The 23,221-nt window shown below is 43.5% G+C and overlaps 1 protein-coding gene across 1 annotated transcript in view; it reads right to left on the bottom strand.

The window, feature by feature from the left end:
• ROR1 (receptor tyrosine kinase like orphan receptor 1) overlaps positions 1-23,221 on the bottom strand; it is a gene marked incomplete at its 3' end in the record, with an annotated part of 50,640 nt that overhangs the window by 4,530 nt on the left and 22,889 nt on the right. Inside the window, exons 4-7 of the mRNA XM_080348997.1 lie at positions 7,167-7,294; positions 5,637-5,954; positions 4,580-4,825; positions 658-869 (exon numbers count right to left, since the gene is read on the bottom strand). Coding sequence (XP_080205123.1) covers positions 658-869; positions 4,580-4,825; positions 5,637-5,954; positions 7,167-7,294 — 904 coding nt within the window. The remainder of the gene's footprint in view (positions 1-657; positions 870-4,579; positions 4,826-5,636; positions 5,955-7,166; positions 7,295-23,221) is intronic.

Here is a 23,221-nt window from a genome sequence, read left to right as displayed (position 1 = left end):
CATACAGGTCTGAAAACTGGCTGCCCTGCCAATAAACAGGGAGCTCAAGGTTAATCACACTTAAATCTTAAATGATTTAAAAAAACGCTTCACGAACCTGGGACTACAGTGAAGCAAACCAATACCAGCAATGAGAGCCGCTATGCACCAGCTGTGCTGGCCAGAACTGCAGGCAGGTTTTTGAGGCTCTGTTTTGGTAATTTCTCTTTTTTTTCTTTCTCTTTTAAGGGAGAGAGTGGCTAAGCCTGAAAAAACAAGGAACAAATCTTTCCAGAGTGATTTCAGCAGAGTGAAAGACAACATATGACTGCAGCGGAGCCATGAAAAAAGTCTCCTGAGAAAATGCTGAATCACTTCTTTATCTGCACTACTTTCTAACTTAAATGAGGAAATTTAGAGACATTTCAGTAACGGGTTGCTTTCTTTATGACAAAAAACCCCTCCTATTTATCCAAACACATAGGAATCACCTCAACAGGTCCAGCACACTTGCTATGCTGCTGCTGAGAAAAGTCCTTACAAAAATTACAGCTACAGGCACCAGCAGAAACTGCAAGCTTGAAATCAGCTTAATATTTTAGCACTGAGTTGACCAAAGCATTTCAGTCCCTGCCTTAATGGACAGCAAACATCAAAGCAGAAATAAGGATTAATTACCTTTGGTTTATAGGCGTTGAGCATTGACATCTCCACGTTTTGTCCTCTGACGTGTTTCGGCTGCCTCTGAACGGGAGGGGAGGATGACTTCTGGTTGTTGCGACAGATGCAGATAAAGAAGAAGAGCAAGGCTATGGCCAGGGGAATAGTAACACTTGGCACCAGGATATATAGGATTTCCATTTTATTCTTTTCCTTGGAATCTTTGTAATCTGGTACAGAAAAAAACATAAACCAATGAATGAAGTATCCCGCAGAGTCAAATACATCTCTGGGTCAACTAGAAGTATTAAGAAAAAAAAAATCCAGGTAATACTACTGCAATTTACCTTCAATACTGTTTTATTTCCTTAATACTAACAGAGCAATTAATTTTGTTGAGTAACGTTTCTGTAAGAACACAGAATGACCAGCAACAGGTTCCCTGCAACACGTCGGTTCCAACCTACTTATAAGTCATGAAACAACTGAACCGTGGGAGGTGGCTTTGCTTGGGGTGAAATGAAATTATGGTCTAATACAGGTCCACAGAGAAGTTAATTTGTAAACCAGTTTATGCAAGAAAGGCTCTGGTGGGATTACAGACTCCTTATTTTAATATGTACACTAGTTTTTAGTGCCACAGTTTCCTTAACCCAACAAAAATGTGGGGAGCCATTAAAAAGGACAGTTTTATACCCCTGTTTATTTCCAGCCTCCTGTTCTCAACATCTCCTAACATCGGCCGGTTTATTTAAGATAGCACGAATGCCGGCTGTGATATTTGCTCCCTCCGCACACGGCTCTGCACAGCTAGTGATTAATTTTAGAAACACGAAATCCTCTTCTCACAGTGCCCAGCAAAGCATCAGCCCCTCGCCTCCCCGCAGCTGGTTCTGCTTCCCTCAAACACACGAATTAGAGGGAGGGTGCAGTGGGAGAGGGGACAGAGGCTTCGGCAAGGGGCTCATGTCCTCACAGTCACACAGCACCCGCGTGCGGTGACAAGGACAGACCTCCCAGCTCTGTGCGTGGGGACGCTGAAGCCTGTTCTGCTCTGGTATTTCCCAGGAGCACTCATGAAGTTTAGGGTGTAATTACATACAGATTAACACACTAACTCTAGGGCACTGGGGGTCTCTGAAGATCACCTTGGGCTGCAGGACTGGTGGCCGTAGCCTGGTTGTTTCCCAGGGAGATGGGGAATGTCTGTGGCAGCATCAGGCTTAGCAGATTCTGGCAGAATGGGGAATGTTTTATTATTCCTACAGGGTCATTTCAGTTTGTTTGTCTGTGTTTTCCAGGCTAGATTTGTAGAAGTGCTTAGCAGCCCGCACAAGTATCTTTTATGCACTTAATTAAACATGAACTTGATCTGAAGCTTGTGTTTGACTCACATTGTGACAGAGGCAAAGTTCAAATGGTTCTGGATGTCACTTTGCATAACCCCTCTCCTCTTACAGGCTCCCGCTGTCCTTCACTCCCCCCACGCTCCTTTTTGACCATTCTTTTCAGATTAAGTTGTGCCATCTGGTTCTTAATGCAAAGGAGAGCCCGTCCAAATATTGCTATGGCCTTTGGGAAACAAGAGAGGACTAAAGCACCGTGGGTGCTCTTGGCCTGTCTGAACGCCCAGCTCTACAGCGCAGACCCACTGCAGGTTTCTTTGCTGCCCTTTAGCATGGACAATCAGAGCCTTTCCCCTCTCCTTCAAAACCTTCTCATGGTGGTTTTTGCTAAGCTTCATGCTCAAATTGCTCCACGTTTCATATCTTCCTATATTCAGGTTGACAAACTTTTATGAAATGAATCTATTGTGGGTTGTGAGACAACTGAAAGATACAGTTGAAGAAAGAAAGAGTCAGCACGAGGCAGACAGAGACCTGGGCACTAGTTCATCGCCTGAGCCATTCCAGTCAAAGGGAATTATTATTCTTATTAAGTAGCAGCCCCTGCCATGAAGCCTCATTAGGTTAATAGGTTTCTTGGGAGCAACCCTAATTAAATCCATTTCCCATCTAGGCACGTCCTGGTGAGGCAGAATGCACAATACTTATTAAAATGTGCCTGAAATGGCTCTTTCAGACAGGGCAAAACCGGCAGAATGCAAGTCCCCTGTGGTATTTTGGTTTTAATATGCAGATTAGCATTTAACAATTAAATTACTCCTCACCTGATATAGCTCTATTTGTCTATATTTAGAATAGCGATGCCATAAAACCCAGCTGTACAGCGAGTACCATTTGAAGCAGTGGTGAGAAGTAATTAAAACTCTTGTCGGGAATTCTTCAAACCAGCCAGTCTGTCTCATTTATTATCTAGTAAAACGTTCAAATCAGGGACTTTTGCAACACATCCAAAAATGTCCTGCTTTCAGCTATGTCAGATCAAAAGACGGAGCCAGTCCTGGGATCTCAGAGCCTGTCTAGAGGGGGTCTGGCAAGCAGCACCCCCCCATCAACTCCTAATTACCCAATTATCCAGAAGTTGTGGCAAACACAAAACGCACACGGCTGAAAGGTCGTACAGCGACAACGCAGTGGAGTGCAGAAAGCTGAACGGCATCGCTGGGGGTGGACACATAGAGACCCTTGAGCTTGCTCAAATCAAGCTGCCCAAACGCCCCAGGGATGAGCTGTGACTCCTCACCCAGCCCAGGCGTCTGCCCAGGACGCTGCAGGGATCCTGCTGGGCCAGGTTTTTGTGCTGAAGGGCTGAAAACGACCTTCAGAACAGTTTATATAGAATGAACTATTCTTGTGTAGTCAGTCTATCACTGCGCCTAATTAACAAAAAAAATAACTGAGGTTAAATGCACTGAAATAATAGCGAAGAGATCCAGGACTCTAAAAAGCGTATATGAATGTTAGAGAGGGTTTGAGATGCACATGATATAGCCCAGACTGTCTGCCTTTCTCCTGATCTGCCCTTTCAGTAAGAACGTAATTTAGATCCCATTTTGGCGTCGATTCCCATCTTTCCATTAATTGAAAAAGACTTTGGAGCAGGCTCAGAACATGTCTCACTGCAGGAATGTTCATAAGCATAACCAGAAATAATTTAATTTGGTTATGGCTATCACACAGTAACATCAAAAGGTATCTCCTTTCCAAAGGGAAAGGTAATGTTACTGTGACAACTTGTAGGCAACATAAAATTTTGTGTGAAACTTTGTATTGTGAATTTCCAGAACACTTCTGGGCGCATTTCTGGCATGTCCATGCAAATAGCTGTATTTTTTTCTTGGCAAGCTATCAATACCATTATTTTTAAATGCAGATAAAACAATTAGGAACCATTTGTTCAAGTCTTCCATCCACCTCCCCCAGGTCTCAGAAAAGCAGAATAACATGAGAGCTGAATCTCCATTTTTGTTTATTTAGAAAAACAAAAATGTAGCCAGGGCAGCTCTGTAAACACAAACCTCAAATACAACTGAGAGGATCTGGCAAGATCATCTCTATTTTAAAACAAGACTTGAGCTCTATTAAGTGATCTTTGCATTTATTAAAATGGCTCTTAATGAACCAAGTGAAATGGGGGAACATTTTATAACCTCTTTGTGGAGCAGCGTCAACAACACAACTTCTGTGATTTGATTTAACTTGGACTCGGGAGTTGTACTGATTGTAACAGCGGCCTGGAAAGCCTGGGGCGCTGGGGCCGGTGACGTGCTGCTGCTTCACCACCTTCTGGGGAGGGCTCAGGAATTCCCTAGAAAAATATTTTCATGCCACCACTTTGCCAGCTGCTCAAAGGTCTCCTGGGGGCGAGGATGCTGCAGCTATAGCTGCAAACACCATAGTTAGCATTTCCTACGGCTTGCTTTTCAGGGATGCAAAAAAGACACTTCGGAGCTCCCTGGAGCTCCTGTTTTGCAGGACAGCTGTAGGGACGTGACAAAAGGGTTGCAAAATGAAAGATAAAGAAGATCAGTAATTACCACATGCCGGGACATCACAAAGCTCAGACTTAAAGTTCTCATCTAAGGTGAAGCACCACGGGGCGTCCTTCTGGTTGCCGGGGTTGCGGCAGTAGGAGTGTCCCCCGTTGAGCTCGGGGTAGCGGACGGCGGTGAAGGTGTGAGTGTGCGGGTACTGCGAGTTCCAGGGCTGGCACTGCCGCCCTGACCGCGTCACACTCACTGTGCCCCGGTAATCCACTCCCGTGCTGTTGTAGCATTTGTGATCTGTAAAAAATCCAAAACAAAACAATAAAAAACCCCATACAAATCCAAAGGCGGCAGTGAGGCAAACGGCTGCAGCACGGTGCGCGGGGGAGCCCAGGTTGGGAGCACGGGATCCCAATTTGCTGCGGCTGTAATGCAGGGCCTGCTTTGCATTCACATTCCTGGGGGGATTTAAAGCTTATGCTTCTGTAATGAAAACAGCTTATGCCAAGCGTTTTTAATATAAGATACACAAAGGAAGTAAAAACTACAGTGGGAACCCGAATTGCAGCCATTATTTTCATATGAAGGTAGAGAATTTGTGGGAGCCATGTTTTATATTTGACTATTCAGATGTGTAAGGGCTGTGAACAGGCCTGATCAAAGACTGAGCTCAGCCAATGTCTAAAATTAGACTGTATTAGGCAGGGCCAGCCCTGGCCCCTACAAATGTTCCTTCTGACAAGCACCCCCATACTGCACGCATGGTTTTGCTGCAGGACACGGAGCACCTATCGATGCTCCTCAGTATTCAAATGCTTTCACTGTCACTGCTTTCTACTTCCCATTAATTAGAAAAGACCTGAAACCAATAAACAGTGTTTAGTGTGAGCCCATAGGTGGCTAAGGAAACAAAATGAGAAAGTATTTCTGAATTTCTACCCGCTCTGGACCAGCTAGGGGAGCAGTGTGGGAGCGGGGAGACTGGAGAGCGCAGCGTCTGCGAGCTTTCAAAGCCCAGCACCAGCTCCAATGCTGATGCACGGACCCTTCCAGCCATCCTTTTCACAGCGGTACCTTTTGCACAGAGGCACAGTCGGTTTTCACTTACTTTTATTTATGGGGTCTGCCATTGGGATCCCAATCCTGATACAATTGACAGCTTCGGGGCTGTCTGGCTGGGGAAGATCTTCGCAGTTGGGCAGCTTTAATCTCATCAGAATCATGGGATTAGACCTTGCAAAAATATACTCTGTCTGACACAGGACGTTCTCCAGGATTTCACATTCGTCCCGGCACAGGTCTCGTGGTTTGGGAGCCGACGAGGTCTCGTCGCAGTAGGGGAAGGCGTAATGGCACAGCGAGGGGATCGCAAACTGGGAGCATTTATCTGACAAATGGCTGGAAGTGCCAATCATGGTGAAGGCAGCTGCAAAATATACAGAGATTTCACTTAATCCAGTGGGAATTTTATTCCGGTGCTCTTGCCTTCCCAGTATAACCTTCACTTCTCATTGAGACTATTATTGTCAGATGTTCAGGTGATGAACGGGCCTTCCAGAAATACAGAGCACTAATTACATTAGAAGTTATTAACAATGCTGATTTCGCTGACAGAGAAAATACATCTGGTTTTCAACGTGGGATTAATGTTAAGTATGTTACCAAACCTCCAAACCTTAATATAGGGTTTTTTTTTTCCCCCAAATAATTTATAATGGTTTGCAAAATCATATAATATTTGGACGCCTTTTACCCAACAGTTAAAAACGGCAGTTCCTGCAGGCTGCAGAATGACAGTACCGGTACCCTTGTGGAAGATGACAGCTTTCATAATATTCCAAATGACTTTTCAAACAAAATGCCATAAGATTATGAACTGTTGGCTATATAGAAATCATTGGCTTTCCTGTGAAGTCTTTTTTCACAACGCTGACAGTGTTTACAAAACAAAGGAAGAACACTCCAGGGTGAAGATAAACTTTGAATATTCTGACAGCGAGAGAAATTCTGAATATAGACAAGATGATTACTGGCTAGGGTTTGGATGAGGTTAATGTATATAAAAAAAACAGAGGAATATCATGATATTTATGAGGTTTCAGCTTGAATTCAGCACCCCCATCAGCACATCTCCCACAAAACCAATGATAAATGGTTCCTTACTAAATCTAAAGGCAAAACATGACGTGGTGAATTATTTATGCATATAGTATCTCATGCTGGAAGACATGCGGCCTCTCCCAGCACCTACGGTTCTCCTAAATTGTGTCAGTCACCTGCGAATCAACTAAGTCTGGTCTCCCTTCACTTTTCAAATCTGCTTGGGCAACAACTGCACAAGGTGGCCAGGCTTTGAGCCACCCTGAGAAGCTGTAGATGCACAACATCTTCTCCTTGGAAAATCAGTTCTTAGTTTCTTGTGGATCAGCAGAGACACAGAAGCTGCTCAGACCACTGCTCTTTAGAGGACTCCTTCCACTGCCACCAACCACACTGGGGTCCTGGGTGAGCTTTGTGTTGGAACCTCACAGCAAAAGAGAAGGAGCAAATAAAAACAGTATTGCATTTTAGAAAACCCTAGCAGCTTTGTGGGATAAGATCGCTTCTTGGGAAAGAAGCAAGTGCCTTTTTTACCTACCTGTAATCTGATTTTCTATTTCCCCTTGCATATGCAAAGACTCCATATAAATGGTTCGGTTTCCAATGAACCGCGCACAAGCGATCCCCCTGTAGGGCTGGCAGAAACCGTCCTCTTCATACTCGTCCCTGAAACCGATCACAAAACACAAAAGGGTGAAACATTTCACATGCGACTTTGCAACAAAACATCCCCACAGGGAGGTGGCACTTGCATTATGAGCGGGCGACGCAAGGGGCTCGCCGGGTTTGTCGATTCGTTCTGGGTGACACTCGCCGGGTTCAGGAGCCCACGTCCCGCTGGCCCCTGTGATAAAGGATTATCTGGCCCATAGGTAGCGCGGGGGGCACGGGCTTTGTGAACTGAAAGGATTCCCACACTGCTGCAGGTAGTTTTCAGTACCTCACAAGCGAGCCCAAAGTGATTATTTAAGGATTGTATCAATATAAGGATCATACCCTTACATTCAACAAAACTGTGAATATGTATTTTTTAAAACTTCAGCTTCCTGTTAAAAACAGTGGCATTTCAGGTTCATTTATTAATCTTGTATGAAAGGAACGCTTTTTGCATGAGGGGGAAGGCTATATTCAGGAATATATCCAGCCTTGATTGGAAGAGAAAACATAAACTGCCTGAAAGAAAAGATTTATGTTTATTTAAAGCAGCTATCATGCTGTTTTCTATTTTTAAACCAAGCTTGTACTTAATACTGACAAACATAGCAGGAAGAGTCATGCGAGCAGAGACAGAATTTAGAGTGTATATAGAAAATCAAACCACTCCCAGCACTGATACCCTTGAAATAGGAAATGTTTCCTCAATCTTCCCCGAGTGTGGTAAAAGTTATTGCTAAAACAGAACCAAAGCTAAGACAGGAGTTAAATAGACAGATTTATTTCATTAGGTGCTTTGCTTTATGCAATATAGGAGACATTTAATACATAAATCCAGATGTGAAATTATTTGCCAATATTCTTCAAACAAAGCAAAGAAAGGAAATTACTAAACCTCTGAAGGCCAGAGCGGTCGCTGCTTATTTTGAGCAGATAATCGAGAGCAAAGTGCTCGCACACAACGGAGAGCCCGGCGGAGGTTTTGAGGAGGGGGGGTGTGCAGGCACGATCACTGAAACACACACCCAACTGCATCCATCAGCCCTTCGACTTTCTCGCTTTGAGGATCCAGTCAGAAGATACTTGGGACCCATTTTCTGCAAAGGCTCTGCTCAGGCGCCAGCAAAGGGAGACGCCTAATGAAAATTTGCTAATAATTTATTTGTGATTCATGCCGATATCCACCCAAGACAGCTACTGCACGGCTCTCAAGCTAGGAAAAACGATATTGGAATATCCCTAAGTATGATCACAGCTGGGTAGGCAACAGGTTACTTTATCTGCCTTTTTTTTTTTGCAAAATTCATCCTCCCCCAGCTGGCGAAAGCCAAACAGTGGCATCAGACTATGCCATTAATAGGGAAAAATCAGAGCTTTTTTAATAAACTCTACCATTAAGTTTAACAAAAGACACTTTCATCCCCTCCTGAAGACCTTGGCTGTGAGAGCTTGGAAATGCAAATTACACGTAGGCTCTTTGAAGTCACCCTTTCATTGTGTGCATGGCTTAGAGCCCGGCTCCCCAGCGCCCGTCACAGCGGCCAGGGCTGGCTAATGGGATTAGTGGGAAGAAGCGCTGAGATCGCCCTCCAGGACACCCCAAATGCCTCCCGGTGCTCCCCAGCCACCAGCTCCCGAGCATCGCCCCGGATTCACACAGCACTGCTTTCCAGCTCAGAGGGAGAAGCCAGACACTGAGAATTAACTGCGATAATTGATGGCTGTGAAGATGGGGGGTGGGGAAGAGGGATGGTAGAGATGGAAACCTCCTTCCACACACACCTCACAACCATGAAGACATCGAGGGCAGGCGGTCCAGCCTTCATTAGGGGCATCTACCACCTCTCTGGCCAACCTGGGACAGGCTCTCACCACCCTCAGGGGCAACAATTTCTTCCTCATGTCTGGCCTGAATCTCCCTCCCTTAGTTTAAAACCATCACCCTTGTCCTGTCACAACATGCCCTTCTAAAAAGTCCATCCCCAGCTCTGTTTCTGTATCATCCTTTGTCAGCTGTTCAGGGTCTCACAAAATCCTCCCTTGCCCCTCCATCTCCCTGTGATGTCTCTCACCCTCCTTCACTCCTGCAGCTCTTTCCTATGAGAAGGCTCAGGATAGAAATCTTTACATCCAGGATTTACGACCACCCTGGGCATCCCATTGGCCCTTGATGGGCACCCAAAGCTGCACCCAGCCAGACAGCAATTCCTTGAGCCACCACTCCCTACAACACAGCGTTTTGGGGGGGCAGCCATGAGTTCTCCATCTAAGAGCATTTCCCGCTGACCAGAGTGCTGCCGAGGCTCAACACCCTCTGCTCGCCAGATGCCCCATCCAAAACCAGAGCCATAGCCTGACACGGAGCCCACAATAGCTGCAGAGCTCCTGTACGGCTTCGGCACATTCCCCACCTCTGGCAGCCGGCCTGAAAATGCAGCTATCGGGTTCTTGGCATCGAGGCTGAGATCACCGTTCCTTTCATATAGTTCACGTTTCACATAGCTCGCGTGCTTTTTCTGAGCAAATCACAGCATCACTGCTCAAACACATACCCGCTTCATGGTCCTGATCCAATTCTACCCATAGAGAAAGGATGGGTCCTTTGGGTCAAACAGGAGGTAAATTAGACCTGATTCAGCAATTGTTATGTTTAAATTTACAGACAGGCTTAAGTCCTAATGAAATGGAAGTCAATCTAAGCTGCAGACATTGCTGATTGGGGATGGACTTGATCGCTTGTGCAAATCCTCCACTGGTGAGGAAAGCAGTCCGCAGGTGGAAACCAGGGACACCGGCTTTTGCAGAGCTGGTCTCGGGCTCTGGGTGCTGCCCCTCGATCGACTCGCGCTCCTTCCACCGCCTGCACCCTGCAAAGCCCTGGCTGCCTTTCAGGGAAGACTACACACCAAAAAAAAGGAAAGCGCTGGATTTCAATGAGTGACAGATAACACAGCACTGTAGTGTTTTATGATTATTTATTTTCAGATCTGGTTTCCACTCTATTTTCTGTTTGGGTCTTTAAATACTTCTAGCTCTAATGTTTATCTTGGAGCTTGCCCTCTGCTTTTAGATCCCCCTGTGACAAAACTTCTGGCTTCATGTAATGATAATAGTACCATGGACTAAATTTACGCTATTCTCTGGTGTCTTTAAGTATCTGATTGCACAAAGTTTACAGAAGACTAAGAGGTTTGAAGGGTGTCCACATCAACCCACTAACGTAACCTGATCTGGAACCTGCACCAACATGGTGTGCACGGGGTCTTCATGCAGCCCAAACCTGAGCAGCATCTTTCTATGGATTGCAGAGGCTGCACAGAAAGATCAGCACCATAATAAGATATTTTATGTTTCTCTGGGTACACCTGAGTATGATTAAGTGCCTGTACGAGTAAAAGGACCCGGTCCTTCAAATATAGTTTAAAATGGCAAAGGTCCCAACAAGGGTCACCAGGATAGAGCCAGAAGGAGAGATCAAGTCACAGCACCCAAAAATAATTGCCAACAACTGACAAATAATTCACTGTCACCGCTTGGGTTCATTTTCACCTCTTTAATTTTCTTCTGGTTTGTGCTGGCAATATTTACATCTGTCAGCCCTGGGTCACCAGCAGCTTTTCACATACTGAAATGGTAACAAAATAATAAACCAACCCTAAAGCAAAGAATGGCCAGTGCAAGTTCCCCATGGCTTCCTCGGTGTTCTCCTAACTTCATAGCAAGATCCTTCTCTTCTCTCTGGGACATTCTCTTTCACTGCATCTGACTATGGCATGCTGAAGAGGTAAACAGGAAAGCAAAAAAGTGATACAGCTCCACGTGCAAAGGTCTCATGGTGAATAAAAATCACATTCAGAAAAGGCAGAGCGGTTTGAGACCCAAACTCCCATCTGCCCTCGGTGTGATGGTTCTGGTGGATCACAAGGCTGATCTCCCTTTCTGTTGCAGCCCGAAACTGGGGAGAATTTCTAATTGCTTCTGACTTGAAACAGCAGCAGCTTCTTGGGAATCCCCATGCAAAACAGGCAAAGCTGCGGAAAAGCAACAACAACCCCTTCGCAATTTGTTTCTTATCAGTTCACACTAAACCTGGAGGGGCTGCACGGTATCCACCTCATCCAAACAGATCTCTGGAGTCTGGTTTCTAAACACAAACCGTTTCTGCAAGATTCTCTGTCAAAGTCTAGTTCCCAGCACGCTGACTTTTCCTTGCCAGTCTTTTTCTAAATTACTCAGAAATTGTCCGAATCTAAACAACGTTCCCAGCAAATGTCAACAGTGGTTCCAGGAACTCAGTTTAGCAAAAGCTTTGTAACCAGGATTCAACATGAGTTCACTTAGAAGTATTTAATCAATTAATAGAAAAACTGAACCTTGTGAGATCATGTTGTATTTATTTTTATAATATCCAATGTATTAAAAATACATATTCCAGACATGCTGTAATTGTGTGGTCATTTCTACCACACCCCATGCAATTCGCTCTTTTTTTTTGATTTTCCTTTTCATTTGCTTTAAGAAGGATTTGCATGACTACTCAATGAGAAAGAATCATAAATACAGAATTAACTTTGATACCTTGAGCAAAAACGGGCAAAGGAGAGATGTAGGACAGGAGAAGACAAAGTCCAAAATGCTTTGAGCGTCCCAAGACATGAGGTAGGAGCATCACACTCCCTCCTGAGCCCTGTTCCAACACCAGCCCACTACAATATGTACTTATGCTTAGGTCTGTGGGTTGGTTAGATGGGATCATTGGATTATTGTTATTTTGGTAACCAAATCTCTAACTGACGGCAATGTAAAACAGAGGAGTGTACACAGAGGCAGTGAGAAGGAATAAAAGCAGCACAGGAAAGGACATCACAGTGTTCAGTGATACTGGAAGACGCACGGGATTAAGGTGTGTGTCCAAAGCCAGACTGATTTATTAATATTAACTATTTTGAAGAGCAAAAGAAAATAAATGCTGTATTATCTCTGAGATCTACCAAGTGGAGATGGAGTAGCTTTGGCTCCGTGCGAAGACTGTCCAGACATTCTTTTCACTTGCAAAGCAAAAGGCATTTTTTTCTTGCTTAAAAAAAAGAAAATGTTCTACCATAGCACTAAATTAGTCAGAGCAGTTCATCTAAATAATTTATATCCAACAGCAGAGTACTGATGGGAAAACGCAGCCAACGTTGCCTAATTCAGACAACTGAGCGCTTTAGAGCCTTCTCTGCCAAGGAGAAACTGCTGTGAGGGCTCAGCTCCTGTCATACTCTTGTGCTCTTGCAAAAGCTGCACCCAAAGGGTCCTGGTCAAAATTTGGATCAGGCACTTACAAATCTGCAGCCTAAACCTGGGGTTACTGAGGTTGTTGCTTTAGGGGAGCTGAGTTCATACTGAATGCTGATGGGAGACAGCACAGAAGAAACACGCTCTAGAAAACTTGGCAGTTAATTAAAAGGTGTATCAATAAATTATTTTTATTGTTGCATGTATCCAATAAACCCTCTGTACATGCATTAATGCTGTATAAATTATTTGTACATTGTTAAATAAATTGTATTTTGTTCTGCACTCATGTTCCAGCTTCATGTAGAATAAAAGGAAAAGAGTTTTTACTTGGCAGGTAACCCTTAAAGCAAACAGATGAATAATATTCTGTCATACTTTCCAAAGAGCAAACCCCAGTTGCTTGTGCCTCACTTTGAAAATGGGAGCATATTGGCTCTGTTTCATAACAATATTTCAGAAATGTGAGGGCTGCATTTTACTTTGCAAAAAGAAGAGAATTGCCCAGACTTGCACGTCACTGTGTAATTTAAGGAAAAGTTCTGTGCAACATAAGCTATTGCTCTTTTGACACCCCTTTAAAGTGGCAGGGCAGCTTGGGTTTAAATGGTTCACTAGAAAAGCATAGGCATAAAATAAAAAACTAATAACACTGTCCCTTGACATCATTAAATTTACAGAGTCCCACAGCACCACTGGTACACCTGGTTCCTAAACATAATAATATTTTTTAAAACAACTCAATAAGCAAATACGATCTGCCTAAGTAACTACTTTCTTAGCTGTTATCTCACTTTGTGGACTGAGAGCTGGTTTAATACGAGGCCTCTGATCCAGAGACAGATGAATATCCAAAATGAACATGAGTTTGGGATGCTGTTGTGTATGGCTGAGCACGCCATACACACCGAGCGGCCCAGGCCAGTGCTCAGGCCACTTTCTGGCCGTTCTCTGCTAAAACCGGGGCAGACAAAATTCCCTCACCCCCCAAAAATCCTACAATTACCCAAAGGTACCGGGCTGAGCCTTTCTCAGGGCTGCACATCGTTGCACTCCCCTCCCCTGGTCACTTCTAGTTAGAGGATTTCGGCGCTGAAAGGAGGCAGGTTCGTGCGGAGACATAAACATCACTGGTGAGAGCTGACATGTGTTTTCTACTAACCTCATCTGGGCAGCGTGGCAGCATCCACAGTTTGGGAAGCTTAATAAAATACATCTCTCATGCAATTAATCTTTGGCAAGGATGCACCGAGGCAATTACTGTGTGTTTTTCTTCGTCATCATAAGAAAGTTTTAGTGTCTCTATCAAAATCACTCATTTGGGGGAAGCAAAAGCCGCCTAGAAAAGCTCAATAAAAACGGCCATGAATTTGATCTCAATTTTGACCAAAAATAAATACATTAGCTGGGATGTTAGCCTCTGAGATTCACTCTTTTTCTCCTCTTAAACACTTCACAACAACCCCTTTCCTACCAAAACTCCTCCAGCAAATCCACAGCATTCCTGTGAGTGAGGGCGCTTGCTCGGCAGCTGCAGCTGGTTAGGAAACAACCCCGGTAACGGCGTTTGGATCGTTCCTGGCAGATTTCTTACATCATTATTCAAGATGAACTGCAAATCATATGCTCGTAGTTATGGAAATGGCAGGAAACTTCTTGCACTTATGTTTTGTTTGACAAAGCTATTTTGAGGTTATGTTTGGAAGGTTGCTCCGTCCAAGTTTTTTGATGCAGAAGAAAAAGAAAAAATGGAAAATGTTTTTGAGGAGCAGTCAAGCAGGATAAGATTACAAGTGCTAAACGTTGCCTCTTGTATCAAACCTTTGTAGTGCACAGAAAAACACACTCCCTCCTCCTGGATTCCCTCACAGAGCTGCAATGATCTCACACACACGTTCCTTATCCACCTCTCATCGGGCATTAACCTCCAGATAAGGAGTTTTTGATGGAACGATCATCAGCTTCACCCCATAAATCGGCTGCAGCTGCTCTGCCCTGAGCGATACCAGACTCCCCCCTGCCCCACCAGGGCTCAGGCCCTTGGACTGACAGATTTTGGGGGCGGACAGACGGGACCAGACTGTGTCACATCCAAATCCAGCTCCTATACAGCGAGAGAGCAACTTTTCCACACAGGAATGGGAGAATAACACACTCTTCTGCCTCTCAAGGAGGATATACATAGTACTACAAATAGGTCATCTCACAAAGGACATACTCCAGATTGTATTCAGTCTCTAATCAGATAAAAATCCCCAATACTAAGGAATTTATTCATTATTTAGTCATGAAGTTGTGGAAGTTATTTCATCACGCAATACAATAAATTGCAAATTACACTGTGCATCTCCCCCACATATCTGACATTGTTCCCTCTCATACACAGAGAAGTGCACCTCTGTGATATCTTTTCAAAAAAGAAACTTTAAATATAAGAGAAACACGGTGAAGGTTGAGTCACCTTTCACATGGCTTCATCTGAATGTTAAGGGTTTTATTCTCAAATATTTTACTGCCTCTTTACAAGCATAAGGGGCCACAGAGCAAGTGTTCGTGCAACGGATACCACATGAGAAGGTCTCTCTACTTTTACTCAGGCTTTAATGCATAAGGAGCTGGGTCCTCCAAGGAGCATTGGTTTGAGAAAACAGCAGGGACAAGGGTACTTTGAACCTCTGTGATTAGAAGAGGGTGAGAATAACAACAAGCGTTTAAGTAACACCTTTCTGTTTGCCTTACATTAAGTCTCTTTCGTCAGATGTCCTTTTTTTAAGGAAAAACTAACATTTTAAATTTTCCAGTTAGCATTGCTAATGATGCCTGTCTGACAACTGCTTATTCACTGTTTACAACTAAAACGGCTCAAGTGTTCAGCAAAAGAGATTTTTCTTGCTACTGTGTGATGCACACCTACCTTTGCAATGGGACAGTCAAGTCTTCTGGAATATACAGGAAATAAGCCACACTCACAAGTGAGAACATCAACAATGAAAACATTTCATGTAAAGCAAAAGACAATTTTTTTATCGCATTAACACATAGATGACTTAAAAAATGGGAAAGTATCTTCATTTTCAAGCTATTTTTCCGTTCTATGTATTTCTTTTTCTCTCTCTCCTATAGAAACACATCTAAGCCTCCCAATTCTCCAGCAATGTGTCTTAAAGACCTGGTTTATTCCCTGATAAAACTGTTGCAGATTGTTCTTTGCCCATGAAGGCAATATCCTGCAAATACAGCTTTGAACTATTCCTGACTGACAGAAAAACTTGTAAGCACCAAGAGTCAATACTGAACACTACAAAATGAGTTTCAGAACTTCTGCAGCTCATTTTATCTCTCACTAACTCTTTCCTGCTTTACCTTATTTTCTGAAGTCACAGCTTTATTTCTGCTCCTCCCTCCCCTCTCCTTCCTTCTAACATTTAATTTGTCTTATATGACTCAAATAGGTCTTTCTTCTCATGACCTAATATTTTAACCTTCAGCATGATGAAAAACAGACTTCACAAATCCGACACTTGAATTAAAAGTGAAACACATGCCTCAGCACAAGTTAATTAAAATTAATACCTATAATGTTAGCTTGTTTAAAGTATTATTTGACCAAAAATTTGCACCCATCAATAACTCCTGTAGTCCACAATTGCTACAAAAGTAACAGCCACCACCATAAGCTCAAAGTAACTGCAAAAATTAGCCATAGAATCACAGGATGGTTTGGGTTGGAGGGACCTTCCCAGCCCCCCCAGTGCCACCCCTGCCATGAGCAGGGACATCTTCACCAGCTCACGTTGCTCAGAGCCCCGTCCAGCCTGGCCTGGGATGTCTCCAGGGATGGTTCATCCACCACCTCTCTGGCCAACCTGGGCCAGGCTCTCACCACCCTCAGGGGCAACAATTTCTTCCTCGTGTCCAGCCTGAATCTCTCTCCTTTAGTTTAAAACCATCAGCCCAGTTGCTGAGCTTGACTCCGAGAGATGCTAGAGCGCCCAGCAGGTATGGCCTTCAGCACACCAGTACCCAACATGGGCCCTGCACGTCCTCAGCATTTTGCATCACTGTCAGATGCCCCAATATCCAGTCAGATAACCATAATTAGTTGTAGATAGCTGATTTTACACGCATGGAGCTTGGATCCTCTTGATACGGTAACTCCTGCCCTGAAACGCACATCTGTGGTTCCCTTTGGTGGGACAGGCCTTACAAAGTAAGGACTAGACGGAAAAAGATTATCTGAAATTCCAGACTCCTTTAAAAAATCTAGTGGAAAGTATATTTTTCAAATGGCCTTCCTAGGAATTATTTCAAGGTAAGAACACGGTGTTTTTCTCTGCTGATGAGCAGTCTGGAGGTTGCTGGGTTTATGAGCATAATGGTCAAACTTTGGCTGGGGGTAGCTGGTAAAGTCCAAACCCATTTTAAGTAGTTAGTCTTATTGAAATAGTTGGTCAAATTTAACAACTATGAAAACATTTAAAGTTCACGTAACTTGCAGGTCTGTCATAAATTCTGCGCCTGCCAGACACACATAAATAGAGGATCCTCAGCTGGGAATAGCCAGTCTGCTTTAAAGGGTATCGCAAGTTATATTAAACAGAGAATGTCTTGTGAAAAAGATCACTTTTGAGATAAGAAACTCATTCTTAAGACAACAAACACGAGTGAAAATACGCTTCAGTGAAAATTAAGATCTGTCCATCCATTCCCTACTGGTAATCGGATAAGGGAAGGAGAACTTGTTTTCTTTAAAAGCATTTTGCCTCCCTACCCAGGCTGCACCGATCAGGGTGAAGCAACCACACTTCAGTAACTGCCTTGGGACCAAAATATTGACATTTTGGTTAGCCAGGAGAAGGATGCCTAGCCCTAAACTCTGAAAATCCTGATTTGAAGGGAGAACTGTAAAAATCGCAGTTTTCTACTCAGAAATGGGCCAAATCCCTTCCGAAAAAAAAAGGGTATATGCTGCCTTTTCCTCCTGCTACCCCAAAAGCGTGAGCACATTGCAACACATCTTCCTGCCTATTTTCTGGCAGTGGTATTAAAGAAATTATTTAAGTAAATTCTGACCTCTAATTTTTGTATTTCTTTTCACAGTAAATAAAGATGGAAACATTTTGCAAGGTCAACCAGTTTGAAACACTACAAGCTTAAAGCGTTTGTGTGAGCAACTCCAAGAAAAGCCCACCTGGTTAGTAAGATGTTTGTAGAAAACATGTAGGATAATGCCACTTTGCAGCTCATTTACAGCCAATAATTGGTATTCCAGGGGAAAAAACCCACTTTCCTCCCTCCATAACCAACACCACATTTTCTGTGATTCAAGCGGCAGAAGAAGGAAAAGGTACACATTTTTCTTGACTTGTCTAAGTTTGCATAATAAGCAATTTATTGATATCTATCCACTAATAAAACAATCCCGATTGCTTTATATAGTTTTATTATTCCAATGTGTCAGCAATTGAGAATAGCAATTTGATTGAATTTTGTGTTAGAAGTAACTACACTAAATTGCCACTGTGAATGGATGATGAATGTCTAAGATATTTTATACAGGATTACTTGGGCACTTTGATGCAAGTGCTATTTCGGGTACTCAGAACATCCATCTGTACCGTTTCTCAGCACCAAAGTGCAGCCGTGTCTGCCGGACTTCCTACCTGTCTCTGCAAGACGTGGTGGGTGTGACACCAACGTTTCATCTGTACTTCTGAAATTAATAGGTACTGATAAAGTTATATGCATGCTATGTATTATATTAAGGCATTCTCTCACTGAAAAAATATTATTTAAGATAATAGAACTGTTTCTAGAACCTTGTATTAATAGTCTGTCTCGGCATACTTTTGCAGTTGTACTTTATCAAATCTAAAAGCTGGTTTTTATCTTTGAGTAGGTAAAATGCTGGTTTGTATCAATACTAACTCTTATCGCAGTCTGGTAATGTATAACATGCATTTTACAACTGCATAAAAAATTAGATGAGTGTTAAGCTAAACATCATTTAAAAAGGCATGCACACATACCATCCATGCAGCAAAGCTGTTTATGCACAGTGTGTGAGAGACAAAAATCAAAGGAAACACTGGTATTTAAAAACCATTGCTCCCTTTATACAGCTGAGGAACTTTATTTCAGCAAAACCACGATTGCCTATTTTGTCTCACAAAAACGCCTTATATTCCAAGGATGGGGTAACATGCCTGTGTTATTCACACTAAGGAAAAACACAGAGCAGCTTTACAGAAAGCTGTGGGTTTATCCCCAAGCAGCGGGGATCAGCCTCAGAAACAGCCGCAGCTCCCGATGCCAACTCTTGCCCCAAACACGGCTCCCAATGCAAAGCAAAAATTCTCCAGATCACTCCTTCACATTTCTCATTCCTAAAATAATATTTTCACTCGTTATCTTCTGTTCCTTTCACATCTGCAAAAGCCAGTACACTCATGGAAGGTCAAATGTTCATCTGCTACTTTTGCCTGGGCTAATACGCATCTACTGAGGAGGAAAAATTCACACCATGGAATTTTAAATAAATGCTAAAATTTTTCATGAGATGCTAAAATCACACAAGGAAACTAGCATAGTTTAAAACAGTAAAGGCTTTTACAATGTTTTTAAGTCCAAGATTAGGAGATTCTGCTATAGTTCATATTTGTTTCTCATAAGATGGAAAGGACGGAACTATCAACAATAACAAAGAGAAAATGCATTTAAAAAAAACCCCACATATAAATACAACAAAATAGTTTCTATTCCAAAAGTACTTAAAGAAGACATTAGAGAGCAGCTACTAAAACCAGACCTTTTACACACAGGCGGGTCAAGACAGTTTGCATCCAAGAATCGTAAAAGACAAGGTCTCTGTGATCTCTTCATGGCTGTTGACTGAACTGACGCGGTCATGGAAAAAGACCCAAGAGACTCCAAGTCCGCCAGCCTCACACCCTCCAAGACAAAACAGAGCAACGGCTGCAGCGAAGCCCAAACAACAGAGGATGTGAGGAGGTAACGGAGCTGGTGGCAATTCCCAGGAGCTCCTGGGAAAGAGACCTCTCAGACGTGCTTTGGCCAAGTCAAGAGTTGGGTTGTAAAAATAACAATGTTTGTATATTTAGAATCTTACAAAGGCATTTGGCTTGACACAGCACAAGCATGTTCAGAAATTAAAGACAGATAAAATCAACACAACACTTCTTTTCTTTTTCTTTTTTTTTTTTTTTTTTATCCCAAGCATGTGCTCTACTTAATTCAAACCCACCAGATTTGGAACATAACATAATGGAGAGAAGTACTACAGCCTGTGCTGTCCCAGGATGGGTGGATGGAGAACTGCAATGGTCTCTTCTCACCTCTGAAACCTCCGAATCTCTAAACTAGCCGTGAACCTTGAAAAGGGATCAGTTTGCAAAGTGTTCTTGGTGCTAATTGCCGGGCAGAACTGTGGCAAAAGAATGTGCTCATTCATCTCAAGCAAAATCAGGACTGAGGGAAAATTTATTTATTTAAAGTGAATTTACTGACACGAGAAATTTGCCTGGAAAACTATGGCAGGGTAACATTTGCGATTAATTTTTGCTTAACACGGACCTCTGTTGGCTCAGGCATCAATAATGGCATCCAGCGAATCACAGGTCAGATGATAACTGCTTTTCTTCCCCACCGAGGTAACCACACATATTTTCCTGTTAACAAGATCAATAAACCTGACACATTCTGAAATCTATGATTAACTCCTTTTACAGTATTTGAAGCCGCCCAGGGTTATTGCTTTGACCGGCTAGAGCTAGACCCTCATGTGTGTTTCTAATTATCAGGATAAATAATCTAACACCTTATAATCTTCTTCCTCACACTTAATGATTTTGTGATGAAGTAACACAAATTGTGATTGAGTAGGTAACTACCTACAGGTGGCTGCACAACGATGTTTTCTTTATAGGAAAAGTCATTCTGAAGGTTTAACACCATATTGCAGTAGTGAAAGCACCTTGGGTCAATACAGATTTATTCCCATTTTTAATGTTTTTACTAGACTGAATAAACACTTGCCCCAAGACCAAACCCAGTGGTTCTAAAGGTTGCAGAAGCCCAGGGTAAACTCTTAAGTTGAGGCTGGTGTGATTGACACATCCTTGCAACAAGGAGCCGCACAGTTATTTCAGGGTGGGGATTGTTCCCTCCAGCTTCACGTGGGCTTTCACAGCCCCTTCATCACCAGGCTTTTGCTCACAACGCTTTGGATGATGGCTGATGACAGTGTGGCTGCCAATGGTATTGGGTGGCCCTTTGCTGATTTTCAGGGGGTCTTCATAGGAGAGATGCGTTTGAGCATGGGGACACCTGAAGCATGCCCATACTCATCCCCACCCCGCCCCGGACCGGAGGAGCTTGTTCCCAGCATGGACACTGGGTCAGCCCAAAGGAGGTAGGACACTAAAGGTGGAAGGAGAAACAACCCATCCTCACTGAACCACTTATGAAATCAGAAGATGCCCTCAGTACAGGAAAGACATGGACATGTCGAAAGAGGGTCCGTGGGAAGCCACTAAGATGATTCGAGGCTGGAACAGCTCTGCTGGGAAGACAGGCTGAGAGAGTTGGGGTGTTCAGCTGGGAGAAGAGAAGCTCCGGGGAGACCTTGTTGGGGCCTTTCTGTGCTTAAAAGGGGCTGATAAGAAAGATGGGGACAGACTTTTGAGCAGGGCCTGTTGTGACAGGACAAGGGGTGATGCTTTTAAACTGAAGAAGGGGAGATTCAGGTTGGACACGAGGAAGAAATTGTTGCCCCGGAGGGTGGTGAGAGCCTGGCCCAGGTTGGCCAGAGAGGTGGTGGATGAACCATCCCTGGAGACATCCCAGGCCAGGCTGGACGGGGCTCTGAGCAACCTGAGCTGGTGAAGATGTCCCTGCTCATGGCAGGGGTGGCACTGAGGGAGCTGGGACGGTTCCTTCGACCCAAAATATTCTGTGATTCTAAGACCTGAAGATACATGGGGGGTGATGAGGAAGGAACCCACTGGGTGGGGCAGAGATTTTGAGGGACAAGCAGAGGTCCAACACATGGTGTCAGGTCCCAGCCCTGGGATGTCTCAGTGGGGTAAAAGCAAAGGCTCAGTGCTCAGTCTGTGTGAAGGGGAGGAGAAGACCCAGTGCCCATGGGAAGCGGGGGCAGGAGAAGGGGACTGCATATGGGTAGAGACGGCTTTTCATGTGGGTGAACAAGAGCCCAGGACAGGGAACAAATCCATCGCACACAGGCCACAGGCATTGCCTGTCCCTCTTCCAGAACCCACACTTTGTTTGTAATTCTGTAATTATTTTTATCACTATTTTTTGTTTTCTTGAATAATTCCTACCACAACCAGCCGGACCTTTCACTACTCAAATATTTCAAATTCTTCACCTTAATTCACTTTTCAAGTTGCTGGTAGCACAGCTGGCAGATAAAAACCTGCTTGAAGTTTTGCCCAGAGTTGAGCCATTTCATGCCATTACAACCTGATGAAGCTCCAAAAGATCCCTAATTGATCCTCCTTTTCTTGGCTCCCCATTGACACAAACTGAAAATAGCAGAAGAGGATTTGTTTAAGGAATATCAACAACAGCTGGGCATTAAAGTAAAAGAAGAACAAAATGAGTAAGAGATTGAGATTTGCCCACTGAGATTTTACTGCGTGGTTATGCAGGATATTTTATTACAACCACAGAAACATTATAGGCCTTTAAACAGGATTTCCCTTATAATTAAAGGCCTTATGGCGTAAGGGAATCTCACCGTACCTTGGAGATGACCTCAGACATTAAATGGTTTCTGAAATGTTTGCCTGTTTCCTTATTTCACCCCTTACACCTGACCAGCTCCCATGGCTGCGCAAACACAGGAAAATGTTTTAAGGACATTCGACCACCAGAAGCTTCGGGTTTTGAAGTAAAACACGGCCAGACAAGACTTTTAAACACACTTGCTCCACACGACAAAAGTTCCATTTTCTCTTTCAGAAAATCACAATAAAGATGACTGATTCACAATTTCATTTGTCAGTTTTCTGACCTAGTTACACTCAACCCACTCCACGACAGCTAGAAATCATTTCATACCACAGGTTCATAACACAAGTGTACAATTATTTCCCTTCTTTCCTCCTACATCTACAGACCTTTACACTCATTTCCCCCAAAATAACACCTGTACACATTGGGCTGGTGGGGAGGAAAATCAAGGAGTTTGGTTTCCAGTCTTCTTTTTTGTTTGTTTTTAGGCTGCTTAAGATGGACCAGCAAACCTCCAAAATATCATAGAAAGCTCCAAACGCCTGAGATTGAGAAGAAGAAGTCTCTGGCACTTGGGCTACACCATAAAACATGCTGATCCTCCCCAAAACAACAGTACCCATCTGTATTTTAGCAACTCCTAGATGAAGAGCCATTGAAGAAGATGCTGTATTGTAAATATATGTAAATAAAACAGACCAATAAAATCAGAGACAGTCTGAAAGATGATTTTTTATTTGCCCTTTTTGAGGACAAGACAGACATTCAGGGCAAGACCTCTCCAAAATAAAGCGGCACAAAGACAGGCTCTGTTTAGCCACTACTGTAACCTGACCCGCTCCAGGAAGGGTGAAATTAATTGTAATATTGTCAGATCTTGCC

The sequence above is a fragment of the Nesoenas mayeri genome (genome assembly GCF_963082525.1).
Source record: "Nesoenas mayeri genome assembly, chromosome: 8".
Lineage (NCBI taxonomy): Eukaryota > Metazoa > Chordata > Aves > Columbiformes > Columbidae > Nesoenas > Nesoenas mayeri.
The sequence above is the reverse complement of the archived record's forward strand: the minus strand, read 5'-3'. Positions and strand labels throughout refer to the sequence as shown.